The 26,014-nt window shown below is 40.6% G+C and overlaps 6 protein-coding genes and 1 long non-coding RNA gene across 12 annotated transcripts; 2 read left to right on the plus strand and 5 right to left on the minus strand.

The window, feature by feature from the left end:
• The first annotated feature begins 336 nt into the window (after positions 1-336).
• LOC6732607 (dynactin subunit 1) lies at positions 337-2,228 on the plus strand. Its single transcript, XM_002079690.4, has 4 exons — positions 337-610; positions 673-1,219; positions 1,278-1,744; positions 1,806-2,228. Exons 1-4 carry the CDS (start codon positions 450-452, stop codon positions 2,131-2,133), a joined length of 1,503 nt encoding a protein of 500 aa, XP_002079726.1. The 5' UTR covers positions 337-449; the 3' UTR covers positions 2,134-2,228.
• A 40-nt stretch (positions 2,229-2,268) lies between these two features.
• Positions 2,269-3,190, minus strand: LOC6732608. Its single transcript, XM_002079691.4, has 4 exons — positions 2,994-3,190; positions 2,783-2,941; positions 2,559-2,723; positions 2,269-2,499 (listed from the first exon to the last, which is right to left on the minus strand). Exons 1-4 carry the CDS (start codon positions 3,057-3,059, stop codon positions 2,344-2,346), a joined length of 546 nt encoding a protein of 181 aa, XP_002079727.1. The 5' UTR covers positions 3,060-3,190; the 3' UTR covers positions 2,269-2,343.
• A 60-nt stretch (positions 3,191-3,250) lies between these two features.
• On the minus strand, positions 3,251-16,894 carry LOC6732609 (embryonic polarity protein dorsal). Of its 4 annotated transcripts, XM_016178173.3 has the most exons (9): positions 16,724-16,889; positions 9,085-9,438; positions 8,824-9,002; positions 8,363-8,757; positions 8,223-8,301; positions 5,591-5,698; positions 4,552-4,614; positions 3,830-4,413; positions 3,251-3,769 (listed from the first exon to the last, which is right to left on the minus strand). In XM_016178173.3, the coding sequence occupies exons 2-9, from the start codon at positions 9,417-9,419 to the stop codon at positions 3,473-3,475; spliced, it is 2,040 nt and encodes a 679-aa protein (XP_016025319.1). In that variant the 5' UTR covers positions 9,420-9,438; positions 16,724-16,889; the 3' UTR covers positions 3,251-3,472. The 4 variants fall into 4 exon arrangements, with proteins under 4 accessions (XP_016025319.1, XP_016025316.1, XP_016025317.1 ...); XM_016178170.3 differs by lacking the exons at positions 3,251-3,769; positions 3,830-4,413; positions 4,552-4,614 and having other exon boundaries at positions 5,557-8,301; positions 16,724-16,894; XM_016178171.3 differs by lacking the exons at positions 3,251-3,769; positions 3,830-4,413; positions 4,552-4,614; positions 16,724-16,889 and adding an exon at positions 14,775-15,012 and having other exon boundaries at positions 5,557-8,301.
• A 647-nt stretch (positions 16,895-17,541) lies between these two features.
• Positions 17,542-19,014, minus strand: LOC120285831. Its single transcript, XR_005545116.2, has 2 exons — positions 17,796-19,014; positions 17,542-17,732 (listed from the first exon to the last, which is right to left on the minus strand). It is a non-coding gene; the product is annotated as an uncharacterized LOC120285831 (long non-coding RNA).
• A 618-nt stretch (positions 19,015-19,632) lies between these two features.
• On the plus strand, positions 19,633-25,593 carry LOC6732610 (myosin-2). Of its 2 annotated transcripts, none has more exons than XM_002079693.4 (4): positions 19,633-19,985; positions 20,045-20,254; positions 20,367-20,656; positions 25,274-25,593. In XM_002079693.4, the coding sequence occupies exons 1-4, from the start codon at positions 19,788-19,790 to the stop codon at positions 25,542-25,544; spliced, it is 969 nt and encodes a 322-aa protein (XP_002079729.1). In that variant the 5' UTR covers positions 19,633-19,787; the 3' UTR covers positions 25,545-25,593. The 2 variants fall into 2 exon arrangements, with proteins under 2 accessions (XP_002079729.1, XP_016025320.1); XM_016180306.3 differs by lacking the exon at positions 25,274-25,593 and adding an exon at positions 20,803-20,827 and having other exon boundaries at positions 19,634-19,985.
• LOC123327485 (phenoloxidase-activating factor 2) lies at positions 20,734-22,540 on the minus strand. Of its 2 annotated transcripts, XM_044922309.1 has the most exons (3): positions 22,337-22,540; positions 21,986-22,262; positions 20,734-21,796 (listed from the first exon to the last, which is right to left on the minus strand). In XM_044922309.1, exons 1-3 carry the CDS (start codon positions 22,505-22,507, stop codon positions 20,799-20,801), a joined length of 1,446 nt encoding a protein of 481 aa, XP_044778244.1. In that variant the 5' UTR covers positions 22,508-22,540; the 3' UTR covers positions 20,734-20,798. The 2 variants fall into 2 exon arrangements, with proteins under 2 accessions (XP_044778244.1, XP_044778243.1); XM_044922308.1 differs by having other exon boundaries at positions 20,734-22,262.
• On the minus strand, positions 23,439-24,801 carry LOC6732612 (phenoloxidase-activating factor 2). Its single transcript, XM_016178167.3, has 3 exons — positions 24,579-24,801; positions 24,463-24,513; positions 23,439-24,399 (listed from the first exon to the last, which is right to left on the minus strand). Exons 1-3 carry the CDS (start codon positions 24,729-24,731, stop codon positions 23,494-23,496), a joined length of 1,110 nt encoding a protein of 369 aa, XP_016025321.1. The 5' UTR covers positions 24,732-24,801; the 3' UTR covers positions 23,439-23,493.
• Positions 25,594-26,014: the final 421 nt, after the last annotated feature.

Below are 26,014 nucleotides of genomic sequence, written 5' to 3' on the forward strand. Positions count from 1 at the left end.
TAATTATTATTATTATAATTATTATAATATTACCATATTAGTACATCGGATTTGTATTGACTGATGAGAAAGAAAAGAAAAGAAAATCTTTGCCTATTATTTTGTATTAAGAAAATATAGATAATTATTATTATTATAATTATTATAATATTATTATATTAGTACATCGGATTTGTATTGACTGATTAGATATTACAAAATTATGTTACAAATATGGTTAAATTTAGATAATTAAGAAATTTATTTTAATATATTTTCTAAGCAAACATAACAAAAAATATGTTCACTAACTTTAAGTAGGCACCTCTATTGCCTTCATTAGATGCTTCGAGTGCTTCTATAGCTTCAATTCAGTTTTCCTATTGACTTCTATTCGTCTTGAGCAATATACAAAAGTTCTTGTCAACTTCATTGATTCCTTACAAGTTAAAAAATTATTTTTATTCAGTATGTTCCCGAAAAGTCCACGAATTCGCCAGGTCAGCCAGACTGGTTTGACCAGAATCCCGCAGAAGGGTTCGCCCAAAACCATTTACTCCAAATCACTTCTTTCTGCACAGGCAAAGAAGCGCCGCATTTTGGGACAGCGGAACTCGAAGAAGGATAATGCGTAAGTAAACCACTTTATGATGTTCGCTTTTAAGCGTTTATCATTGTGTAAATCGCCATTAGCTCAGTAGACAAAAACAAGCAACAGTTGCAAAAAATACCCGAGACAGGCCTATTGACGCCCTCTTCCTCGGACAACTCCTTGACCACCACAGGGTCTAGCTCTGGCCAATCTAGCTATTCTGCTATGGCAAAGACCAGTTTGATCCGAGCGCCCACCTCCTTGACCCCCTATTTGACCCTCAAGCGTCAGCAGACCTCGACATTGATTAATTTTCGGGTGCGCAAATCGCATTCCCAAATGGATTTCAAGGAGGCGCGTCGCACGGGAAACTATCAGTTAGTGGCCCATGTGGGATCGCCGCGGAAGTCTGTTCAGCAAATAGCTCAGAAAGACGATGGCGATTTGGGAATGGAGGCCAATATGGCCAAGTTGCTGCTGCAGGACAATGCACTCATTGAAGGTGAGGTGAGCTTTGTGGTTGGTCCAGATCAGGATGCCCGAGTGGCCAGCCTGAGAATCTTTAACACCATTATGCTACACGCTTGGCGCAGGAGGCGAGAGGAGGTTCGTCAGCTGACGGATCAGGTGGAGGACTACAAGAAAAGTGTATGATAATTAATGTTTTTAAATTGAAAATCTCTTTACTTAAATCCTAATCCTGCAGTTGGTTAAAAATCGCAACCAATTGCATGTCTACAATTCGCTCTTCTCCGTGGAGAAACGTCGCAATGAAACCTTAAATGATCAGCTTAGGCAATCCTATCGCGAAAGTGCTCAGACGAAACTCTCCTACGAGGAACTTAGTGTGGTGCTTGTGCAGGTCAGAAACGAAAAGGAGAAGCTTGCCGAAGAGCTGGTGACCAAGGATCGGGATATTGAGAATCTCCAGGAAATGCAGCAGCAACTGAAGAGCGAACTTTTTCAGGTGCATAGCCAACAGGGAAAGCAGCTTGAGGAGTTGACCCGCCTGCAGCGCGAGTACCAGGAGAGCCAATACACTCAGGATGAACTGCTCTGCCAACTGAATCAGCTCCGAAGCGAACTGGCCCTTAAGAGTGACCTTGTTGACCAGTTACGCGACAGCTTGGCCAAAGTGCAGGATCTCAAGCGGGGATCCGATGAGCAGTTCAGGTGAGGAAGGCATACATCCAAATTGGAGTTTCATAATTACCTAAGAATCGAAATCCATTAGCAAATTGCTTGAACAAACGTTAAAACTAGAGCAAGCGATCGCAGAAAAGGAGGAGCAACTGGTTACCCTCCAGAATTGCTTGGCCGCCACCTTGGGCCAAAGGATTCGCCAATGCTTCGCCCAAAGTCAGGCCTATCAGCATGCCACCTATCGCATGCTGCACTTTGTAGCCCACTATATGCTACCAGGTACTCCGCCTCCAGGACCATCGCTTCCAGGAGCGGTTAACAGGCTGAAGGGCTTTTTTGTACGGGGCTCGCATAATGAAGTGAACATTGAAGAACTGAAGGAGGTCGATAAAGGCCAAGATCAGGAAAAATTCAACTAAAATTTCCTTTAATTTTGCTGTTTATTGTTAATAATTTCTTTTAAGACTTGCAATGTTTTTTTGTGATTTATATTGATCCTTAAATCATTGTTGACTGCATTGTTCTAAATATGAAATAAATAAAAAATAATCCTTATTTTATATATAATATAGATCACCCTCATTTTTCCCAAGATTAAAAACACAATTCATACCGTTTATTTTATTACATTAAGTAAACGAAAAGTGGACCCTTACAATGGCTCGATTTTTGCCATTTGTAAGCCAGTTGCTATTAAATACATAATCGCCCTCGGGAAATGGTACATATCTAGTAAACTGTTGGTTCACAAAGTGGGTGGGCAGCTTATCCACGATAATGTCATGCTGAAAAATAACTCAGAAATTGATCAAGATCAATATTACTTACATATGAATATGCTTACCGTATACGGACAAGAATGGTTGATGTTTGAGTAGGGCTTAAATAAGGCAAAAAGAAATAAAACAAAGGGATTTCCAAGATCTGCGACCATCTTGCAGCCATCAAAGGTGACATTTTGGCTAAAGGGCATTAGGCCATTTGATCGCTTGTGCAATCCCAGATTCACCTAAAAGTGTTACTCATTTATTTATAAAATGTTAGGCATACAAAATGTCTATATCGCACCGTAAACTGATGTATTGGTATCTTATAAAGCCGAACCTTGAGTGATAGGTATTTGTAAGTGCGATTCGTAGCCTTTAGAAAGCAATATTCAAAATCACTGAATTCTTTGTTCACTGAAGTACATTTTATATTGGTAAAATCGATACGACTACTTTCCACCTTAAAAACAAAACAATTAGGCAAGCTTTTGTGCACTGATAATTGCGCTTACCGAATGCATTGGAAAAAACATTAAATATATAACACCTGCTATCATCATACTACACTGGAAGTTCATCTTAGCTTATGATGCAGATTTCACAACGGCGTCGACACGAGTTTTAGGTAGAACTGAAACTTAATACTTTGCTTAAAGCCATTAACTACTCATTATTCCAAAGGCTAATTAAAATTCAATTATATGCGTGGCATCATTATTAACAGATTTCAATAAGTATTAAAAAAAAAATTAATTTGCAACAAGACCGATTAATTGTTGTACTTTCTGCTAAAACGATTAATTTATTCATATTTAAAAAACCTTACTTCCTACAAAAACACATTACATTTCGCCTTAGGACTAGTTATTACAGCACTAAACAATCATTTAGACGACGACCAGGTCGGTTAGGTGTTTTAATTCTACAACATTATCATATCATCATCCTACTGCCTCCTCCGTTCGCATTGGGTTCGTTGTGAAAAAAGGTATTACGTGGATATGGACAGGTTCGATATCTGCAGATCTTCCGAGTTGAGGCGCAGTATCTGCTGATCCTCTGAGTTTATGTGCACCAACTGCCCGCTATCGAAGCTGAGCAGATTGCTGATCGTTGGCCCATTATTATCCGCTTGGTTGCCAGCGGTATTATTATTGTTATTATTGTTATTCAGGTTGGCATTGCCGTTGTTGGGATTGTTGTTGTTGCTGGGCGCAGTATTGTCGTACTGCTGCTGCTGCTGCTGCTGCTGAAGCTGCTGCTGCTGATGGAGCGTATGCTGATTGTGCTGCAAGATGGAAGGTTTAATGTTCCAAGTATTTCAAAATTGATATCTTGCTTAACCCACCAGATGATTTGGGGTCAGGTTCCACTGCAGATTGTTGGCGTTGCCAGGACCTCCGCCCGATGTCAGCAGATTTTGCATGTTGAAGGCATTGTTGAGATTGCTGAGATTATTGCTGTTGCCGTTGGCAGGTGCTGCTCCTGTCGCAGTTGCTGCCGCTGCTGCAACAGCTGCCGCCGAGAATTTACTTTCCCAGCTATTGCCGCCAGGATGGCCAAAAGGATTGGCATGAAATTGCAAGGACTGTTGCTGCTGCTGCTGCTGTTGGTGTTGCTGCTGGTGCTGATGCTGATGCTGCTGCTGCTGCTGCTGATGCTGCTGCTGCTGGGCAAGGACCTGCTGGGCAAACGGATTGTAGTTGCTGCCCAGATCAGTTGCTCCATATTGCTGCTGTTGCTGTTGCTGCTGTGGGTGGTTGGGCGACATCAGTTGCTGCTGGCCATTGGTGGGCGTCACCGCGGAGGCCATGTTGTAGGGCGAGGGCGTGCTGTTGTGGTTGTAGTTGCTCGATGGCGACAGCGGCTGCGGCGAGGGGGTGAGCTCAGGAGGCGCCCGATAAGAAAGCCCAAAGGGTTGTGGCGAGGTATCTACAAGGCGAAGCGAGCCGTGTTATATAATATATATAATAAGCAGTCGAAATTCTATTTACAAGTTTAAAGCACGCCATATTATGATTATGGAAGTTTAAACTAGGTTTTTTTGTAGTTTTAGTGTATAAAACTCACCTCTTGGTTCCGTTTTAATGGGCGGTATGTTTTGTGTATTCCAGCAATTCATGTTAGTTTGTCCTACAAAAAAACACGCATTCAAAAATAAAAGGTTAACAAAAAGCAAAAATAAAGATAAAATCAAGCACGACGTGTAAAGCAAACAATATTATGCAAAACGTATAAAAACCAAAGATTGAAAGGAAAACATAAAAGATTCGTTAGTGCGGCATACAGATTAAAAACTCTGCCGGGCAAAAGGAAACAAATTTAAAATCTCGCTGTCATTCTAAAAACTAAATAAGCTAAATAATAACTAGCATGCATATAACTTTTTGAAATAAAACAAAAAAGGCTAAATACTGAAATAAACTGTTTCGAACTCTGATAAAAACTTACTCAGAACTGTAAACTCTTCTTGGAAGTAAGAAATCCTAGAGCAAAACTTACTTCAACCTATAAACAGTTCCTTTTTAATAAAATAACCTTTAGTTTTTTTTTTTTAACTTTTCTTAATTTTTTTTTGTTTATTAAGCTACCATATTTTATACAAAATATTTTTACCAAACTCTTAATTTTTCGTATATAAAAATATCAAATATTCTTCGCATGTAAACGAGTAGAAAAGCGACAAAAATTGCATATTGATTTCGAATCAATTTCTCTTCTTCTTGATTATAATTTCGACTATTCATGTAAATCAATATATAAATATAGTGGGGACATTACCCCCTTTACGTAGATTTCATGGTGTTCTGAGTGGATTTGTGCATTGATTGAGTGCCTTCTAATAGTTTCTAAGAGTCTATTCGAGTAATACGTCATCGGGGCCGATGATTTGTTAAGTAGTCTTTGGTATACCGAAAAAAACATCAAATATATATGATGCTATTTGACTAGGTAGGATTCAGTTAGATGTCTAGCATCTCAAAACAAAGTATGTGTACCCAAGTGGATCCAAGCACATGGGAAAAAGTCGACTCAAGGTCGCGACAGACACAATAGAGGATAGAGAAGACCGACACCAGTTTGGGAAAAATCTGAACAGTCAACTTACTGCCATCCTGGTGGTCATTCTGCAATTGCTGTTTCTGCTGCTGCTGGAGCAGCAGGTGCATGGGATCACCGCCAGTCTTCTGACGTTTCCGCCTCAAGTGCGCTGGATCTATAAGACAAAATATACACACCGTGTTGTAGGTACATATGATCGGGTTTTCGGTTTCAATTTAAACAATATACTCGATTCCATTGGGAAATCTTACGCTACTCTGAAAATTGAGTGATTTCGCTTAAATACAATAGTTAGGTGGGCCCCTTCAAATGGGCCACCTGGACAACAAACAATTCATTGGGTTTGACCCATTTCTTTGGGGTCTTTTGCCTGGTATCACTTACAAGTTATTTGGGGATACTTTTAGCACAATTATCAATTATAAAACAAATACAAATTCATTAAGGTTCCGAAGACATTACGCTCCAGCCGGCCTTACAACAAGTGGACAATTTGTGGCGCCAGGGTTAATTGGAAATAGATTCCGGGAAATACAATGCAATTTCCACTGGCTTGAAGCCAACTTGCTTCGTTATTGGGTTTCGTTAGAGGATTTTCCTCGGTTCGTTTGCCTATAAAGAATATAAACAATCAAATCAACAAATCTAGATGCCATTGGCGGCAGCCAATCGCTTGGCCACCTCATCCGGCGTTAGGATCTCGCCAGCATCCACGGGAGCATAGTAGGCGGAGGTCTCGTCAAATTCACTGGCCGCCGCAAGTGGCGGAATACTCGTGTACAGGGCAAAGTGCTCGGCCTCGGTCAGGTCCAGATTGGGGTCCAGTTGGACATTGAAGTGACCCTCGATGGAGCTGACCAAATTGTGCAGACTTTGTCGATCGGCAATGGCAACCAGTTCCATTCCGCCCTCACTAATTGGTATGTCAGCCAGCTGTAGTGCAGATGCAGTGCGTCTATCCAATCCTGCTCCCACCGAAATCGTGCTGGATTGGGAATAACCCTCGGTTCGCTGTTGCTGTGGCAAACTATTGGCACTGTCACCTTTCAGCGGTATGTGCACCACATCAGCATTCAGGTAGGCGGGTCTCTTTCCAGAAACACTGCTCACACTCCTGCCCACGGGCTTGGCCAGCTTTGATCCTGGTTTCTTGGCCTTGACAGGACTGGATTTTGCAGGTGCTGGATTCGAGATGAACGGGGCGGCTGACTTGGAGGAGCGCAGCGATGCCCTCATCGGGTCCTGCATGTTAAAGTGACCTATACTCGGCTCCCTGCTATTTGCCTTGGAATCCAATATAGAGCTGTTCTCCTGCCCCTGGGCCAAATCCGGTTTGCTCTTGCGACGTGAAAAAAGTTTCGAAAAGAATCCCGGCTTCTTCTGCCTGGGCAGAGTATTGAAGTTCGGGTTCTTTGGAGCAGGTGGGAGTCTTTTGTTTAGAGGAGACTCGCCTGTAGATGTCTTGGTCTGAACCGTATTGGCCTCGATTGACCGATTCTCAGCATTGCTGTCCTGCTTTCGAATTCTTTTCGGTGGCAATGGGGGCAGCTTCTCCTCTTCTGGTGGATATTGAACTGTTAGAATTGCCGGCGGGACTGGAGGAACTGGTCGCAACGGAGTCTCCGGCTTACGGGCCTGTGAATTCACCTCGACGGGATCGTAATGCTGATGGGCATCTTCGGGAGCGCATTGCGACATGGGCGGAGTTGGAGGCATTATATCATCCATGGGTATGAGGACGGGATTCTTGAAGGCGATCTGTAAGCTTGTGTAGGTGGCAGCGTCATCGAAGCTATCCTCCACCTGCAGCGGAGCACGACCCTGAAGTCCCGCCAACTCATTTTGTATGGTATTCTTGTACGTATCCCTCTGAACTTTGAAGTCCGTGTATATCTCATCCAGTTCGGCCACGGTCTCAAGGAGTTCATCGAGGGTCTTATCTGCCTTGGTTATCTCAAGGGCGGAGTCCGAAACATCTGCCTCAGCAGTGGGACTGGGTTCATGGACTTGCTGTTCGATCTCAGAGGACTTCATCCACTCGGTGATCTTATCGTTGGCCGTCAAAGGACGTGGCTCCAAATGCTGACCCAAATCCAGTTGCTCCAGTTCCCGTACCTTTTCATCAATAATGGTGTCAATCTCTTTTTCCTGCTCGGATCGCAGGCGATGGGCCTCAGCTTCTGCATGGGCATCCGCCGCCTCCATGTCCTCGGGAATATGATCTGAGGTGTGATCCAAAGCCTGATCGAAAGATTGCTGAGCTGGTAGTTCCTGATCCTGCTGCATCGGTTCTTCCAGCTGAAAAGATTGCTGCTGTTCTAGTTGTTGTAAATATTGTTCCTGCTGTAATGATTGCTCTTGTGTATATGGCTCCTGTTGCAATGATTGCTCTTGAGTGTATTGCTCCTGTTGCAATGATTGCTCTGGAGTATATTGCTCCTGCTGCACTGACTGATCTTGCTCAAGAGCTGGCTCTGATTGCTGAGATTCCTCTTGATTAAAGTCCATTTCCGAAGGTATCTCACGTTGCACCTCTATTTTCGGTGTATCCAAATCGATGACCTCAATCGTTGGCGGCTGCACTTCCCGTTTGGCGTCCAACCTGAGGATCTGCTGAAAGAGATCTTCGTCCGGCTTCCGCTTGAGGTGCCGATGAAGATTCCAGAATGTATGTTTACCTGAGTCCATTGGCACGTACTCGAAGGGCAGGGCCTCGCTGGTAACTCCATCCGAGGGACGTCGCAGTTGGATAAAAACCTAATGGAACATAATTTCATAGTAAAAGCTGAGGAGCCCTTCTTGATAAGCTTTAACGCACCTTGGCGGGCTCTGTGATTTCCAGGGTATGATAGCGCGGCGTCTTAAAGGTAATGGCAGTCTGCTTGTGGACATCCGTGTGCTGGAAGTCACCAAAGGCCTCCCAAACGCTCTGGCCATTCTTCTCCTCGAAGAATCGCACAGAGATGTCCTCCTTGGCCACCTTCTCGCAGAGCAGGATGATCTGGGTATTGCCGAAGACAGTGGCCGAGCAGCTGCACAGCCGGCAAATGACCAGATCGGACATGGCCTTCTTATCGAAGATGGGCTCCGAAACTACCGGCGGCAGTGGCGAGGTGAATCGACCCTTCTGCTCGCTCTCCATGAATACTTGAAAGCATAATCGCACCGAATTCAGATCTATGCTCGAGGGCTGGAAACGATGCGAAAAGCCAGCTAAAGGAAGCGAATGGAAATGGGTTAAACTTTAAGGCTAAGTCATTTATGCTCTACAAGACCTACTCTTAAACGGATCCACACGGATCTCCTCGCGCGCCTTGAGCGCCGCCTCAATGTCCTTCTTTTTGACACACTGGATACCCAAGTTACTGAACACGGCTCGCATTGTCTCACTGTTGATCTCCAGTGTACAGACGCCCTTCTTGCAACCCTCCTTGCCAACTAAATTGTGGGGATGGGGACTGAAATGGGAAAGGGAAACACAATTATTTTATTATTTCATACTATATCTATCTATATTCTATATCTATATTCTCAACTCACCGATATGGCGTATCCTTTGTGACGCAGGAGACGACAACCACGGCGCGTCCCTTGTAGCCCACAATCTCGATGGTCGGATAGGTCTTGTTCTCCGGCGTAGAGTTCACGCCCGGAATAGATCCCGCCGAGCGTCCCTCGCACTCGTAGCGAAACCGCAGCGCCTTTCCCGCCGGTTGCTCGGTGATCTTAACGTAGGGTTTCTTTCGCACATTTTTCGTGGACTGTGCCAATTGCTGCTGCTGCTGGGCAGGCAGCCCGTTGTAGTTGAGGCTCTGTTGCCCATCAGCCGCTGGACCCTGCCCAGGAGCGCCTCCGTTGTTCTGGCTCGGAAACATTACGTGGCCAAAATATTATCTAAGAGTAAAAAAAAAGTAACATATGTTAGAAATTTAATATCTTTATAAATTATAGATAGATAAGTTCAATGTAAAATTCAATGCATGTAAAATGTAAAAGAGAGTGTTTCCGATTCTGTAAGATTCTATAAGTTTATTCTTTATTCTATAAGTACATATATTCTTAATAAGAATCAATTGCCAAGTTAAACTAGCTATGCCATGTTTGTTTGCCCGCTTTTATAAATGTTCATATCTCAGGAACTACCAATGTCTTCTATTTTTTTTTCCTTTTTAATTGTTGTTTTGCCAATTTCGATGTCTCAAATAAATTTGAAAATTTCTGGCTCGCTTAGAAAAAAGTTTTAAAATGTATAGTCTTCGTTAATCGTGACCATACAAAACATATCAACATGTGTATTCAATTTTAAGATCTCACACTAACTTTTCTTATGGGAGATCAACAGAATTCTTCTGCATTTATTGTTGTTGCAATTTTGGTAATATTTCTGCGAATTAATGCATATTGCTTTTGACTTGATGTAATGCACTAGAATAGACTCTTTGTGCCCTCTGGTTTAAAGTTATGGCCAATGGCAAACGAGAAGCAATTCCTTGGAAAGCAGCAAATCGAAGGCCCCCAGACACGACAAACGATGACGACGCCGATCGAAAATAACGCCTCCAAGACTCGTGCAGTGTGATCTGCTATATAAGTAAGATTCTCCTGACCACCGGCTATGACGAACCGAACCGTAAAATGTCTGGCAGCAAGCGGAAAAGGTGGAAAACTCTCCCGCAGACCCGTCTTCGCTGCGTGGGTGGTCGTTATTACCGTCTGCGATAGACGGCATTAATTACAATATTTTAGGGGTCATTAGGAGAATTGTATATTTTCATAATTCTCATCGGCATGTGATGCATTTTTGCAGTGGGTGCGTTTTTGCAATCTGTTTTTCTTTCTGGCCGGGTCCGGGTCCGGACCCCGGTCTGGTCCGGTGTAGTCCGGCTAAAGCTCCGGACGCCTTGTTTAAAAATAACATTTTGCGTAACGCGGCCACAAAGCGACAAAAACTCTGCCTCCCATATATCAGGTGGTATATATAGGTGTATATATATTATATGTACATATACATAGATCGCCTAGCAGACTGGCCTCCCCGGAGCTGGGATAGCACATTATATTTTGTTTTATTTTTTCGCGAGATTGGAGCAATTCAAACAAAACATTTTATCAATGATGCCGCGGCGAATTGTCAACGAAACGAGTCGTCCGTTTAGTCGGGTCGATCATTCCAATACGCACTAAGTTCTTCTAGATATATATATGAAGACTAAGTGGCTGTGTGACCTCAGAGTTTGTTCTCAGATCGTGTCTAGACATTGGTCTGCCGTGGGCAAAAGACGTCAATGGCTACAAAAAAAAAATAAAACTAATGCCCGTGCATTGGTCCGATCCAAACTTGGCTGATTTGTCGGGGTAAAAGGAGAGGAAGCCAGGAAACGTGTGCCAATTCTGTTGATACATAGGAAAATCTTATGCCTTACACGAAAAGATATGACCGAAGATTGTTACCATGAAAAAAGATTTCGTTTATGTTCCATTAACAAGATCGTCATCAAGAGTAAATCAATCTAAAGTAAAAGTTCAATCTTTCAAATAATTACAAACTTAAATTCAAACAAAAGAAAAACTTAGTCGAATCACTTAGCAGTGATTCATTGAATAAATATCACTTCGTTTCTACTGCGAGTAAGGTTAATGTGCTCATATATGTAACTTATACCCTTTTAAAAGATAGTTTAGATAGAAAGATAGTAGCTTTTCATACGACTCAGTCTTTAATTTCCTTTACATTTGTTTTAGCTTATCAAAATATATACGTATTCCATTCACATCTGTTTTATTTCTAGAGGAATTTGGTCTACCAATCGAAGTTTTGCAGCTGCCAAAGGCTTTTGGTGCGTCAACTAGAAATACATATTTTCCTTATAAATCAAGTCCAATGGGACAGTGGTCAAAACTACATATTCCATGGACACAGCCAACCGATAACCTTTATAGAAGATATAGTATAAGAAATCAAGACATTTCCCACGCGCTGCTTATTTCAGAAATTAGCTTTGCCTTGAAAATCAATTGTTGAGGACAAAATCCAATCAGCGTGCACAAAATATTGGGGAAGAATTACGTCATGAAATAATTTAAGTTTTGGCGAATATGAAAAGCTAGTTGGACAGAAGCCAGCAAATGTAATACAAATGCAATTCAGTTCAGATACATATTCCACATGCGTATTTATCGTTATTTCATTTATGAGAATTGAGCGATTGATCACCTTTCAGTTATCACGGCCAAACTTTGATGGAAAAAACTTCAACACACAGATAAAATCGCAAATTTTCGGTTATCCAATAGGTTTTATTATTTATTAATTATAATGTTGAGTTAATTGATTTATGAGCTGTTTATAATTTATAGTTTATAACTATATTTTAGTTGGTAGCTTTGCTTTTCAAACTGAGCACCTATGAATATATATATATTTGTATCTATAGGTGCTACCGAGAGAAATGTTCTTGTAGAACCGATCGAAAACACGCGGAAAACGTCTTGAGTACTCGCCAAATGTCTGAACACTGAACTGAGAAAATGTTTTTGAGAAGAAACACACAATTCTTCATGCACGCCTGCCTGGCAAAAGTTTTGTCGTCGAGCTTTCTGCTATTTTTATTTTCACTAATATTTTAAAAATGTATTTTCTTAACATTTTTGTTTTGCTTGTGTATGGATGTGTGATTTGTATCTCATGTCATGAATTTATTGCTTTTGCTTGCAAGGAATTTTCTCTTTCGACGAGCAAGTTGTCCCCATTTTTGAGCAAAAAAAAAACGTAGCGCGTCGCAAGAAAATGGAAATTCAAACTTAATTTCCGATGTCAATAAACTTTAGCTGGCAATTGTGTAAACAAATTGAAATTATTGAGAGTTTTATTGATTCGTAGGCCATTGAATCTAATGTTAATAAAAGTTTGCTACTTTGTACTACAGTGTGAAATATGTACAATAAAGAATTTGTTAGCTTTGTACTTATATTTGCCGGTTGCTATATGCGAGCAATTCAAATTTAAAACAAAAAGCTAGCCAAAATCGGATAAGCAATTCCCTAGAACATAACATTGTGAATGTTTGTGTCACTTTTTCCAATTTACTATGTGTTGGCCGGCCCCAAGAAAATGAGTCATTTCATTGAGGGAAAATAAACGAATCCCACAAAATGCGCCCAATCTAATCAAAAGATGCAAAGGTAGCTAAAAATTAACATAAACTGCATTAGCAGAGAATTGTTTGCTTTTGCAGTGAATATAAACACATTATTCAAGTACATTTGTTTGTGTATCGACTGTATGTACGTATGTATATATACATATATAGTAGGCATTTGGTTTTAGGCTTTGGCATTTCCGTTTCAATATCCACGGCAAAAACGAAAATTCGCCACTTGTCACAGTTCAATCTGCCTTGAGCACTTGGCGCCATTTCAGAAAGCTCTCTAATGAGTTTGTAAAACCCAATTATACGATCTATGCTGGGCAGAGGATATATAGGATATATGTTCATATGAAGATATGGCTCTGCCAGAATGAATGGTTGCATTATATTCGTACCAAGAGATTTTTAAAAACAAAATATCTCGATTTTGACTGGGCCACGAATTTCCACGAAACACAATGAGTCACAGCACAAATTTCTCGCTATGTATGTATATTGAAATATATTGAAATATGCAAGGAATTCGCTCGTGTGCCACCCACTGTTGGCAAAAATCATTCACTAACTACGTGACTTTCTCATTGAGAACAACGCTTATGGAACTGAACGAGAATAGGTCAGTTACCCTGAAAATTAAATCTTATAGCATGAGGATATCAAAATACTGGAAAACCCCATAGTTCCAATCGATTAACCAATCGATTAACCAATTGATTCAAAGGCTGCCACCGAATTTAATTGCAATACACTATTTATGATGGTTTCATCCGCAGGTGTATTGAGATTAGAACCATTTGCAACCAAACAAATTTGCCACCGTTTATTCCCGTCAGATAGAACCTGCGGTATTCAGACTGATAGTGCTCAGGTGTTGAGCGTAGAAAATCCGAAAAAAAAACTCAAAGATAACCAAAAATAAGATAAGAATATAAAAATAGATCTAAATGACGATGGCCTGAGAATGTATCGATAGTTGGTTTAAGTGTTTAGCAGGGGGTTATATTGGAATTTCCGATGGTTTTGCCTTTCGTTTGCTCAAAACAATAAATAATTTATTTGATTAGCTATTAATTTTCACCATGTCTTGCAAAAATCCACAAGTTAAACTCACAAGAAAAAAGTCTATGCTTTTAAGCCATAAAATGAATTAATAAAATAACGTTCTACTCGTTCGGCGATAACTACTTTTGGCGAAAAATAAAAAAAAGGTAAGTAAACAAAATAAAACGAAAACATTTCGTTTCGATCATTTAACATGCTAATTTTATGCAATTTCCAATAGCTAAGACACACAGAAAAAAGTTCTTTTGGCGCCAGCACCACAAATTAAGATTAAGATCAACATCAAAGCATCAGAAGCAGTCAAAAATTCCTCAGTGAAACGGGTTCCGCAAAAAAAAAAATGTATACAAAAAACTAACTCCAGACAGACAAATGTTTTTTAACGATCGTTGGCGTCAAGCAATTTACAGCTCAAATAAAAATAAATAACCGATATGCTGACAAATCGATGGAACTAGTTGCCAAAAGCTATATTATGTATCTTATGAATACAAGTCCATTATCCTTATTTTGCACACCAAACAATGTTTGTTAAATTAGCCGATCAGGGATTATTGTGCACATGTGACTTCCGGCAAAAAAAAGTCCAGATATCTTATCCGTATCTCCAATTATAACGGCTACGCTTTTTCTTATCGAGTGGTTTAAATGATATTCGCCTAAAATAGAATCCCTATTGATTGATGATTTGCATAGCGGAGGAGGGCCTTACCCACAGCTAGATCGTATCAATCATGACTCGGATTTAGCATACGGGGAAACTACCAGTAGATATAACCAATATCATCTATTGACTTGGCCTTAGATCTCTGTTAGCACACAAATCTCTACTCGAGCTTTGTAAATCGCGCCGATGACTTGCGGGAAACGACTTTAGCGATTTTAGCGCTTTGATTTTCTTTGGGCCCGGAGACGAGAGTCTGATATTATGAGTCAGCACCCGGTTTGCATTTAACTTGGCTGCACTTTTCGAGTTAACACCGCATTAGCTAAAAGCCTTTCTGCATTCTTCATAATTACCTGCGATTCAAAACAGGGAAAAGTGAACACTCATGACTAATTCGGCTTCACTTTTTTGCTTTTATTTGGGCCACAAAACGCACAATAACCGCAGTTTGTTCCTTAAAAATGGTACTTTTCAATCGAGTAGTTAAAAATAATATCGAACCGTAAGGGAATTTCAAAAATATTTAAATAAAAATAAGAGAATTTTAGCGCTAACACAACCGCAGGCGCATCGAGTCGATCTTAGAATGAAACAATTGAAAACCTCTCCGGCGTATTTGAGTGGCAGCAAAAAATAAATAAATACAAGGGGCAAAAGCTTTTCCACGAGCCCCAACCCCTCGGGCCCCAAACCCCCCCTCGCCCTGCCCACGTGCCCGTAAGAAACTTTCATTTATGGCGACGTCGAAAAGCCACTGCGACTGCGCTGCCATGTACACAGGTGTTTCGGTTGTATTATTTAAGTTTATCGTTTGCATTCACCGTAGATTATTTAATACGCAGGTGGATAATTGCCACCCAAAAAACACAACAACAACAACTGCGGTTACACTGCAAAGGATTGAACATGTTCTAGTAGTTTTTTTGGTAAATCTAAACTATTATTTGTCAAGCAGGAATTGTGAGCTATTACAATATGAGCCGACTTAAAAAAAAAACCCAAATCTTAGCATCCAGGAATTTTGAACATTGTCAAAATGTCAAAATGTAAAAACTATTTAGAATGTAAAAATATTATTAAGCGAGCAAAGTGACCAGTCTTGTTTTATCAAACCTTAAAAGTGTGAATAATGGTTGATAAATCACGATGTTATTGCTGTAAACATTGTTCCGAAACGATAATGCGTCCAATGACTCAATAAGGTTATATCTTTAATATATTTAATACAAGATGCATTTCTTTGTAATGACATTTTGCGTCTTTGGAAGCAATAGTTGTGTACGTATTTAGTAAAAATACAAATATCAAGACCCTTCTCGAAGAACGTAGCCATTAGGACTTTCCACCGCACTTAATTAATCCGTGCTATCAAAGTTCAGAATCAATAAATTAAGCTAGGCTCTAAAAGGGGAAAAGGGGATATCACTGGGTTTGCTAAGTAAATCGGACACCTGAAATTCAACGCGAAGCAATTAGTACACGTTTATGTGCATTATTTGTTTAGTTTCTTATTGTGTTAATTGGAAAATTAGTCCGTTGCACAGCGAGCTAAATAAGCCATTTATTTATAGTTGAGAAATATGGCGCTTTTTTCATGTTAATGTTAACACGCACACACACACACAAACACGCACGGGCAGGAACCGGTTTATTTATTATTTTTTATATATAAATAATTTTTCTTCCCTCCCTTTTCCACTCACTCTGTCTCTCTCTCTGATTCTTCTTATTTTATTCTTTTTTAACTTTTGCGCGCGCACAAAGCGGGTGCGATAATATCGATAATAACGACAAAAACAACGGATGGGGGAGAACAGTTCGAACAGAAACTAATGAAAAGTTAAGAAATCGAAGACCGAAGAAAGAGAGAGTGGGCAAAGAGCGCGAGAGAGCGCGTGACGTCGATTTCTTCTAGGGAATTCCGGGCTTTATGCTTATGCGATCATCGACTGACGACTACCTTTTGTTTTTGTTTTTCGATTTATTCGATTTATAATTTAGGGTAATTTGTTATCGCGCTCTGGCCCCCCATTTTCTTTGGTGATATTCTTGCGATGTCTGTGGTTAAAGTGTCGATGTGCCGTGTAATCTAATCGGTAAAACGTTCAGTTTTAATCGAAATTATCAATACGTGCGCCGAGTCTTTTTTGTTTTTTCCTCCGTTATATTGGTGGGTCTCTTTTTTGTCACTCGTAATACGAAAAAGCAAGTGAAACTTGCTTAGAGCTCAATTGAATTTATGCGTTTTTATGCAGCTCTTTTACTTTTCGTTTTATTTTTATCTACTGGTATTTCAACCTGCCTTCGAGCTCCAGAAGAGCGAAAGAGAGCGGAAGCTTAAAGCACAGCGAAAAAGGTAAATAAGGCACAGTTGGAGGTGGAGATAAAATACCCGTAACACACGCACTACCAACCGATCTCGACGCCCGCGATTTGAACACTAACTGAAAAAACTGCCCTCCAAGAAGAAACAGACGAGCCAAACTTTCAATACAGTATGCGCCACTGAAAAATACCGCAAAACTTGCAGATCGCGGAGCTTTCAACGGAGTTAAGTACTCGGCCCAAGCTCTGCTCTTCGCAGTCTCGACCTAAGCTCAGAAGAGAGACAATCCGAAGAGCGCGAGATCAGCATGTGCTGAGTCACGTACGATCGAAGTTTTCCACGCGCGACCTATAGCTTACAGATGTCCACTTCTTCCACAAATCTGAGTTTCGAGGAATACGCGATGATTCCATTAAGACGAAACATTATATATGTACATATTATATAAATGTTTTTATCTCACTGATATCGTTTTGTAGGAATGCAGGCCAGTTGTTTCCATCAAAAGCTTTTAAAACCACCTTTTCAATGTAGAGCAGATACTATATTGAAGAAATGTCTAATTATTTGAAAATGCATCACTTTTTCATAGTAGCTTGTTTATGGCATCCCAAAAGAAGCTGAAAAATATTAGTTTTAAGTGTTCTTAAGTATTGAGAATTCAACTTTGGAATTCTAATTTCAAAATAGGATCCGTTTAAGTTATCAAATATACATACATACTTGTTTTTTTTTTTTAACTATTTATGTAAGTAAAAAATTAATAGAAAAACTAACTTCCGTCATTTATCTCAGTGTCTCTCACATATGACTCATCTCCACGAGCGACTGAATCCGAAAAGCTTTTTCAGCTTTTATGAATGAAACAGCACGGAGCACTTACTATCTGTGTGTGTGGCTGCGACCCATCCACTGTTGACCCCACTCCCACCCACGAGGTTGGGGGCCTGAATCAGCGTACGATTCCTGGAAAAAGGATAATATCCTGCGCCGGCATTTGTTGTGGCATTAATTTTCACTGCGGCAGAGTCTCAATGCCGTGACTCACTTGCTTCGTGCTCAGCATTCCGGAGCAGCTTTCACTTTCCGGCTGGAGGACCTCTGACATTCAAGATGGTTTGTTCCGCGGAATTTGATAATATTGCTGATTCACTCTCTTCGGAAATGGGGGTCAGTACAGTTGAAAATTGAAATGTATCATTAAAAAAGTGATCGCACAAAAGATAAGGATTTCTATGCTTGGGTTTTTTCTGGTAATTAAACCTAAATACTAATAACTAATAAATATTAACGATGAACAATAAATATAAAATACTATTCTTTGGAAAACGAAATATTATCAGTAGAAGTATTTTTCTAATTTCAAGACAAAGCTACAAATAAGTACTAAATGTTTCATTTTTAGTTATTAAAAAACTACTGAACAAAATGTTTAAGCAAATAAGAATTAAAATAATGTTATTTAAAGTTGGATGGTCGGTAAAACAAATTCCACATGCTTAATAAGTTCATTCCAATACTACCTATGCATAAAAAAAAGGACTTTCCGCCATTATCGTAAATCGTTATCAAAACCACACTGGCACGAAGGTCATGCCACCTGGTAAACATACATAAGTGCACGTGAGCTAAGCACAAATAAATAGGAATTATGTCAAATGTTAGTATTGAAATTCCACATCAATTGCCATCGCCACACGTGGAATTGGAGTGGGAATCGCGGGACTAAGTCAACTCGCAATGTCTTGATGGCACGAACGCAGAACAACAACCCGGTTAATGGAGTCCAGACATCGATCAAACAACGTTGAATGGAGAAGCTCCCACTCCCGCAGGGCCAGCAACCAATTGCAGCGGGTTTTCCACGAAAATCACGCGATATTCGTCCAGTCCTGCGAGGTAATTTTTAATGGATCCTGCCCCCTTATAAGCTGACACGTGCTGAGGCAGTCATTTTCCTGTACATATGTACATATGTACATTTGCACCCCGTGTATACGACATTATTGATTTTTCCGGCTGTCGGACTTTCGCCTTAAACTCTTTGAACTTCCTGTGGCACGTGTCCTTGACAGCGGTGGGGCAACTAACCCGACAATGTTGTCGGTGTCCCATTCAATGTGAAGGTGAGAGCGAAGTTGCCAGATGCAAAGTCACTGAAATTCCGTTCAGTGTACAGCTAACCACGCCCCTGCCCCAAGGTCCTTGCTCAAGTTGTGGCAGCCAGTTCGTCTGGTATTTCAGTCAATGAGTTGCATAAGCAAATCGACGATTTTAAAAGAGCCCATCACCGATTCACAGAAGTTGGTAAAAAATAATTATTTAAAATTTGTTGTAAAAAAAACAAGTCTAAATGTAAACAGAAACAGGTACGTAATACATACCTACTATGTATAAGTGTAAGCAAGATCTACATAATTGGAAAAAAACCTATAGCAAGCATATAAAACACAATATATTTTTCCTCATTAAAAATTTATTGATAAAGACGCAGTTCCAGGAAATCTGAAATACTCCATTAAAAACTCTTGTTTAATCTATGTAACCTCTCTGCCTTTATTTACATTTTATTAAACTCTTAATACCTACTCTCTACATTAATTGATATTTGAACATAAACAATAAAAGTAGCAAAATTTCAAGTAATTTATTTTTTATAAATAAATAAGAATTAGGGTATTTAATAAATGTGAGGGTATTTGAAGGACAGTGTTGCATTCGACACAGTAGGGCAACCTGAAAATCCTTGAGAACCATTCGAGTGTGCGTGCAAATCGCCAGTTAACCCCTGATGTCCTTGGCCGATTCCACGTATTTGTTGCGAAATAAAAAGCAACGAAAGCTAAAGATTTAACTTTTATACACAGAGGTAGCGTTGATAAAAACTTCATTATATTTCCATCCTTTTTTCCAAGTGGCAAACTATTCAGTAGGGAATGTAAGGCCAATTTTCGTATATTTTTTAATTTGGTATAGCAAACGCGAAAGCTATACAAGAAAATTTAAGTTTTTTTTAACACTTTAATACACGGCTGAGTTAATGGATAGACAAGGTGTTCATAATGGCTATGGGTCAACGGATGAGCAACGGATGGTGCTATCGACGCCACAACAGTGCACCCAGAGGAAATCCGTTACCAGCATGAAGTTATTCACCATGGTGGTGCTGCACTCGTGGCGCCAACGCCGAAAGGAGGTTCGTGAACTCAAAGAGATGGTGCAACACCTCCAGGATAGCGTTAGTATTTGTTTATGCGAATTACATATGTAAGGATTATGTTACCCACTTTCTTCCAGTCCATGAAGACCAAAAACGAGCTGCACGTATGTGGTACTTTGGTGCGCGTGGAGGAAAAAAGGAACAGGGAACTTCAAATAAAGCTTAAGCTATCGACGATGAGCATTGACGAAGCAAGATCCTCCTGCGAATCGCTCACTAACTCGATCCGTGACCTCACAACTGAGAAAAAGCGATTGGAAACCGATTTGGAACAGCGGTCAAAGGAGGTTAGTAGGATTATTTAGGATAATACTATACTTAATATCAATACTTCATCCTAATTATATTATCTATATCTTTATTATAGAAAGTTTCATAAAAATGTATCTTAATTTGCAGTTAAATGAGCTGGAGGAAGTATCTGACAAAACCAAACGGCTGCTCTTCGACGCCTACATGGATCTATCATACCTGCAAAAGCAGCTAGCCGAGGAGCAGCGTACGACGCGGAGACTGCAGGGGGAAAAGAACCAGCTCATCCAGGAAGTGATACTGGCGGAGAGCAGAGATAACAAGTACCGCCAGGTGAGGGAATGGTACCAGCATATGCTGCACGAAAAGGATCAGTGCATTTCCAGCCTGGGGAGGAGATTGGCTATGGTGGAGGAGGAACTGCTTGGCAAAAATGGGTAAGATTGTTTATTATCGTTATACTTTCCCAACTATATAACGTAGCATATAAAGCCCCTCAAATTGCACAGCATTATTACAAAATACAATTTGTTTGCTTTAGAGTAAACTTTAAAGCGCTTTTATCATTTATTGAATCATTTAGTATTCTATGACTGGCCTACGCCTGTAATCAAACGGCAGTACCTTCTCGGCAATCCAATTTGTGAACTTCGACACCTCCGTATATGTGGCCGGAATGCTCTGCTGGCCGCACCCAATGCCCCAGCTTACTATTCCAGCCTGCTCGTAGACACCAGAGTTCTCCCCTCCGATTGAACAAAACAGGGCCGATCCGCCATCCCCGGTGCAGGCATCGCGTCCCATCTCGCCTCCGGCACAAATGATGTTCTCGGGCAGCTGATAGTCTACGCCCATCCTGGTCGACCTCAAGAGATTCTCGCATACAGTCCGGCTTACCACGGGCAACTCAACTTTTTTCAGAACGGCGGAGTATCTTTGATCCTCAAATCTCATTTTGCCCCAACCGGCCACCGTGCAACGACGTCCTTCGAACGACTTATTTTGTGTAGGCAAACAGATAGTTCTAATGTGGTCACTCAGTTTGAAGGGCGAATTGAGGAAAAGTAGCGCCAAGTTGTTGGCACCCAATGTGAAGTTAAATCCATCATGGATTACCACCCTTGTCACTTCGCGCAGCTCAGATGAAAATGTCTCCTGATCGGATGCCAAATCCCAATCGCCGGCCCTGACCGCAAGACCGCTTTCGACTGAACTTAACCGGTGAGCTGCTGTTAGAACGACATTTGGTTGAATCAGGGATCCGCTACCCAAGTACATTCCATTGTGGACAAGTGCAACAACCCAGGGATACTGAGCTGGTCGTGCTTGATCCGTGGTGATTCCTTCTATCATTTGCAATCCATTTGCGTTGCTCATGCCGCAACCTGGTGAAAAAGGATCTAAGCTTCCAACATTGTTTGTTGGGTGCCTACCGTTGTTGGTTGGATACCCAAGGTTGTTTGTTGGACGCCCCCCGAAAGACGTTGGATTCCCTCCGTTGTTTGTTGGGTTCCCTTCGTTCCTTGTTGGATTCCCTCCGTTGCTTGTTGGGTTCCCTCCGTTGGTTGTTGGATTCCCTTCGTTCCTTGTTGGATTCCTTCCGTTGCTTGTTGGGTTCCCTCCGTTGGTTGTTGGATACCCAAAGTTGTTTGTTGGGCGCCCCCCGAAAGACGTTGGATTCCCTCCGTTGTTTGTTGGATTCCCTTCGTTGCTTGTTGGGTTCCCTCCGTTGATCTTTGGGTTCCCTCCGTTGGTTGTTGGATTCCCAAGGTTGTTTGTTGGGCGCCCCCAGAAAGACGTTGGATTCCCTCCGTTGTTTGTTGGATTCCCTCCGTTGCTTGTTGGGTTCCCTCCGTTGTTTGTTGGTTGCCCAACGATGGTTGTTGGATTCCCACCGTTTTGTATTGAATTCCAATCAAGCAAATCGAATTCGTTGCGATCTCTTGTGGGTCCGCGAGTAGGCGATGGTTGTACATTTATTCCGTTTACTCCAACCTTTTTATCTTCGGGGCCATTTGGTTTAATTGAAATCTCACCTACAGGCTTTTATCCGTCATAGAAAATTTGCACATAGTCAAGCTAACAATCAATCTCCTAGAACAATTGTATTAGCTTACCTTTCGGAGAACTGCACAGCAAATTTTGTTATTGCCACAAAGACCGTGGCGGTAATCAAATGATGGCTCCTCATACAAACAAAGATTCCGAGAAACGCAAGTATGTCGACAGGCATTGCCCATAAGGACACTTGCTAAGAGTAGAGTTCCGATTGCCCAACAATGCTTCATGTTTGCTTTGGAAAACTGAGTGAACGGCCGGCCGTGGGTATTATTATATTTCTTTGCTCAGCAGCTCCAAAGCTTATCAGCTGACAAAGATGAATTCGAAGTACATATGTACATACATGGTGTTCACTTCCAATAAATCCACAGAGAACGCTTAAGTCAAGAGAAATTCTTTGCAAATATTGATTACAAATTTGCAAGAAAAATATGAAAAAAGATTGTGTGTTAGTGGGCGCGGCCAAAAAATAAATAATAAAATTAAAAATTTCAAAACATTTTTAAACGTTCGAAAATACACATGCATCTGGATGCCTAATTTTATTTCATCACTCCGTGCATACGGACAGATGAACGGACATGTCCTGATTAATTAAACTAGTGATGATCATTCCCAGGACCATACATATATCTTACAGGATTTGATACGCTTTCTTCTAGCTGTTACATACCTTTTAACTAATCTATTTATCTATCTACCCTTTACCTTTTTAAGTAACGTGACTTGTATAATACTTAATAAAGTTGCATTATATCAGAACCGTTTTTCTTTCATACGTACATACATGTGCACATAAAGAGGAAATAAAAAGGAATTATCATCTGAAATATGTATGCACACTTTTATATATGTACACAAATCTGACCTTTAGGATGCATGGCTTATCGCCGAGTCAAAGGCACTAATTCTTTTTTTTTTAAATTTGGGATATTCCGATTTAATTTTACTATTTTTCTGAAATATTTAGAGCTATATAAATTAGCTATATATAGCTATAGCTATAGCTATATATAACTCTATATATATGCGCATTTTTCAGCTGAGGAAAGTGCGAACAAGTTATGGATATATAATAATAATAAATAATAAATAAATAATCTTTTTGATTGAAGATATTTTTGATTTTGATTAAAAACCTATTTATTTTTTATATTTATACAATAATGGATAATCAATCTTAATGAAAAATTGATGTAATAATCTTTGAGCGTTAGCCATATGATGCTATCCTTTCATCAATCCAACTTCGGAACATTGTCACATTGGTATAGAGTCCCGGGAGGGCCTTCAATCCACTCCCCATGCACCAGGCCTCGATCCCAACCTGCTCGTAGACATGTGTATTCCCCTCTCCGAGGGAGCAGAACAATGCGAAGCCTTCACCGCCAAAGCAAATATCCCGTTTTATTTCACCTCCGGCGCAAATCAGACTCGAATCAAGATTCCAGTTCGAATTTATACTTCTAAACTGAGTCTCGCATGTCTTTCTGTCCACCACGGGTAACTCAAAGCTCGTCATAATTCTCGTAGGGCTTTGATCCTGGGAGCTCACCATTTTCCAACCGGCAACCGTGCAGAGACGTCCCACGAATGACGCATCTGGGTCTGGCAACGCCAAAACTCCAATGCGATCGTTTAGCACGAACGGCGTTTTAACGAAAATAAGTGCCACGTTATTGATACGCCTCCATTCAATGAATCCTTCATGTCTCACAATCCTTTCCACAACGCGCTTCTCATACGAACACGTTTCATTCGATGTGTTCATGACAAACTCGCCGGCCCTAACCTCAATTTTATATTCAATCATGTTGTGCATTATGCCGTGGGCTCCTGTTAGGATCACTTTTGGGCCAATCAGTGTTCCGCCGGTCAAGTAAGCTCCTTCGTAAAATAGGGCTACCACCCAGGGAAATAGACCAGCCGTGTTGCTCCTTTCGCCTGTCCGTTTAGTTGGTTTGGGCTGCTCATCGTTCGCACCATCATTTGTTTGCGGATCCGATATTTTGGGTGGCCAATAAGTAATGGGTACATCAGGTTCCGTCGGAAAAATGTTTTGGGGCACGCTTGAGACTGGTCGATGGATTTGTATGTATTCCTCTGCTAAAGAAGGTGACTGTGAAAAATTGAAAATGTAATATTAAACAGATTCAATTACAATTACAAATTGTTAGCATACTGCAGACTCAGAATTGGATTCCACATTCGGTTCGCTCCGGCTATCATTAGTCTGCGAATAATCAAATATTAAGTCGAAGTCTGCGTACAGAGAGATTCTCATCAAAATATATATACATTGAGAACGTCACAACAGACGAGATTTAATAGGCACAAATTTTGACTCCATCCTCCTATTAGGCACTGCTCCCTAGGAACACAATACCTACAGGCTTCGCCCAAAAGTACGCAGACTAAAAGAATAGCTGCTGTGGCCACGATCGATCCCATGTTTGCTCGGGATGATTCAATTGACTGAGAGATGGAGGAGGCCTTTCAATTCTTTTGTACACTTATGTTGCTTATCAGTTTACAAAAAAAAAAAAAAACAATATGTGAAATGGAATTTCTATACCCGTTACTCGTAGAGTGCAAGGGTATACTAGATTCGTTGAAAAGTAGGAAGCGGAACTATAGGAACTATATAAAGTATATATATTCTTGATCAGGATCAATAGCCGAGTCGAACTGTCCGTATGAACGTCGAGATCTCAGGAACTGTAAATGCTAGAAGGTTGAGATTCAGCATACAGATTCTAGAGATAAAAGCTCAGCTGACCCATGTTGCCACGCCCACTCTAACGCCCTAAAAACGCCGAAACGGTAACGCCCACACTCTGGAACAATGTTTAAATTTTTGTTCACAGGGTGTCTGATAGTCGGGGAACTCATCTTGTTTCTCTCTTGTTTTATTTTCGTTTTGTTTAAATAATATGATTGCATGAAATCTGACATTGTATACTGGCTAATCTAATTCTTATTCACTTTCCAAGGCAAACTAGAGAATTGCAACAATTGCGTGAGAGTGCTCAACAAATGTCGAACGAAATCTCGGAGCTGCGCCAGGAGATCAACCGAAATCGCAACGGTGTCTTCGGTGATTCCTGCAGTCGTCTCGGACTCGGACGCCTCCAAGACCATGTGTTTGCGCCTTTTCAAGGAAACCATATCTGGATGAAACTTCGACGCTATTCCTTTAACGCGATATATTTGTTTGCTTTGTATCTGCTGCCTGGAATGCCTCTCAAATATCGTCCAAACTAAACCTAATTAAATAATCTTTCCATAAAAATATTTTCAGTTACCAAATTAATGGAATCCCGCAGTCGTATTATGTCCTATGGGGAAGAGCCAAAGTCCACTGTCCTGTTTGCGTTGGAACCGTTTGGTTTGCCTATGTTAACTTGCTTAACGTTTTTTTCAGTGTAATAATAAGGTAAGTTGTAGTGTTTGACCAATTGGATCTTAAAGGTTCTACCTAAAGGAAATCAACTAGAATTTTACAAGTCATAAATTAAGAACTCTATAACTCTACGGTCGAGGGCCACGACTGAAAGATACCTTTTATTTACCTAATGAAAGTGCGAGTGCTATAATAAACAGAAATTCAATACGTTATCAATGCCTTTTTGTTAGGTTTTTAAAATTTGGCATAAGCTACTTTTGGAACGTCGATTAAACAAAAAAAAACAAAACAGGGTCGTTTGTGGGCGTTCTAGTGGGCGTGGGTAGGC

This window comes from Drosophila simulans, chromosome 2L (genome assembly GCF_016746395.2).
Source record: "Drosophila simulans strain w501 chromosome 2L, Prin_Dsim_3.1, whole genome shotgun sequence".
Classification (NCBI taxonomy): domain Eukaryota; kingdom Metazoa; phylum Arthropoda; class Insecta; order Diptera; family Drosophilidae; genus Drosophila; species Drosophila simulans.

Excerpts from the sequence above, each read along its gene's own strand:
- LOC6732607 (XM_002079690.4), top strand. The coding sequence starts at position 450 with ATGTTCCCGAAAAGTCCACGAATTCGCCAGGTCAGCCAGACTGGTTTG. Across the intron at positions 611-672 it reads AACTCGAAGAAGGATAATGC|CTCAGTAGACAAAAACAAGC; the intron begins GTAAGTAAACCA and ends AATCGCCATTAG. Across the intron at positions 1,745-1,805 it reads GGATCCGATGAGCAGTTCAG|CAAATTGCTTGAACAAACGT; the intron begins GTGAGGAAGGCA and ends GAAATCCATTAG.
- LOC6732610 (XM_002079693.4), top strand. The coding sequence starts at position 19,788 with ATGGATAGACAAGGTGTTCATAATGGCTATGGGTCAACGGATGAGCAA. Across the intron at positions 19,986-20,044 it reads TGCAACACCTCCAGGATAGC|TCCATGAAGACCAAAAACGA; the intron begins GTTAGTATTTGT and ends ACTTTCTTCCAG. Across the intron at positions 20,255-20,366 it reads TGGAACAGCGGTCAAAGGAG|TTAAATGAGCTGGAGGAAGT; the intron begins GTTAGTAGGATT and ends CTTAATTTGCAG.
- LOC6732612 (XM_016178167.3), bottom strand. The coding sequence starts at position 24,731 with ATGGGATCGATCGTGGCCACAGCAGCTATTCTTTTAGTCTGCGTACTT. Across the intron at positions 24,514-24,578 it reads TCTGTTGTGACGTTCTCAAT|ACTAATGATAGCCGGAGCGA; the intron begins GTATATATATTT and ends GATTATTCGCAG. Across the intron at positions 24,400-24,462 it reads AATCCAATTCTGAGTCTGCA|TCACCTTCTTTAGCAGAGGA; the intron begins GTATGCTAACAA and ends AATTTTTCACAG.
- LOC6732608 (XM_002079691.4), bottom strand. The coding sequence starts at position 3,059 with ATGAACTTCCAGTGTAGTATGATGATAGCAGGTGTTATATATTTAATG. Across the intron at positions 2,724-2,782 it reads TACCAATACATCAGTTTACG|GTGAATCTGGGATTGCACAA; the intron begins GTGCGATATAGA and ends TAACACTTTTAG. Across the intron at positions 2,500-2,558 it reads ACCATTCTTGTCCGTATACG|CATGACATTATCGTGGATAA; the intron begins GTAAGCATATTC and ends GTTATTTTTCAG.
- LOC6732609 (XM_016178170.3), bottom strand. The coding sequence starts at position 9,419 with ATGTTTCCGAGCCAGAACAACGGAGGCGCTCCTGGGCAGGGTCCAGCG. Across the intron at positions 8,758-8,823 it reads CCGTGTGGATCCGTTTAAGA|CTGGCTTTTCGCATCGTTTC; the intron begins GTAGGTCTTGTA and ends CGCTTCCTTTAG. Across the intron at positions 8,302-8,362 it reads AAATCACAGAGCCCGCCAAG|GTTTTTATCCAACTGCGACG; the intron begins GTGCGTTAAAGC and ends ATGTTCCATTAG.
- LOC123327485 (XM_044922308.1), bottom strand. The coding sequence starts at position 22,507 with ATGAAGCATTGTTGGGCAATCGGAACTCTACTCTTAGCAAGTGTCCTT. Across the intron at positions 22,263-22,336 it reads GCTGTGCAGTTCTCCGAAAG|CCTGTAGGTGAGATTTCAAT; the intron begins GTAAGCTAATAC and ends GACGGATAAAAG.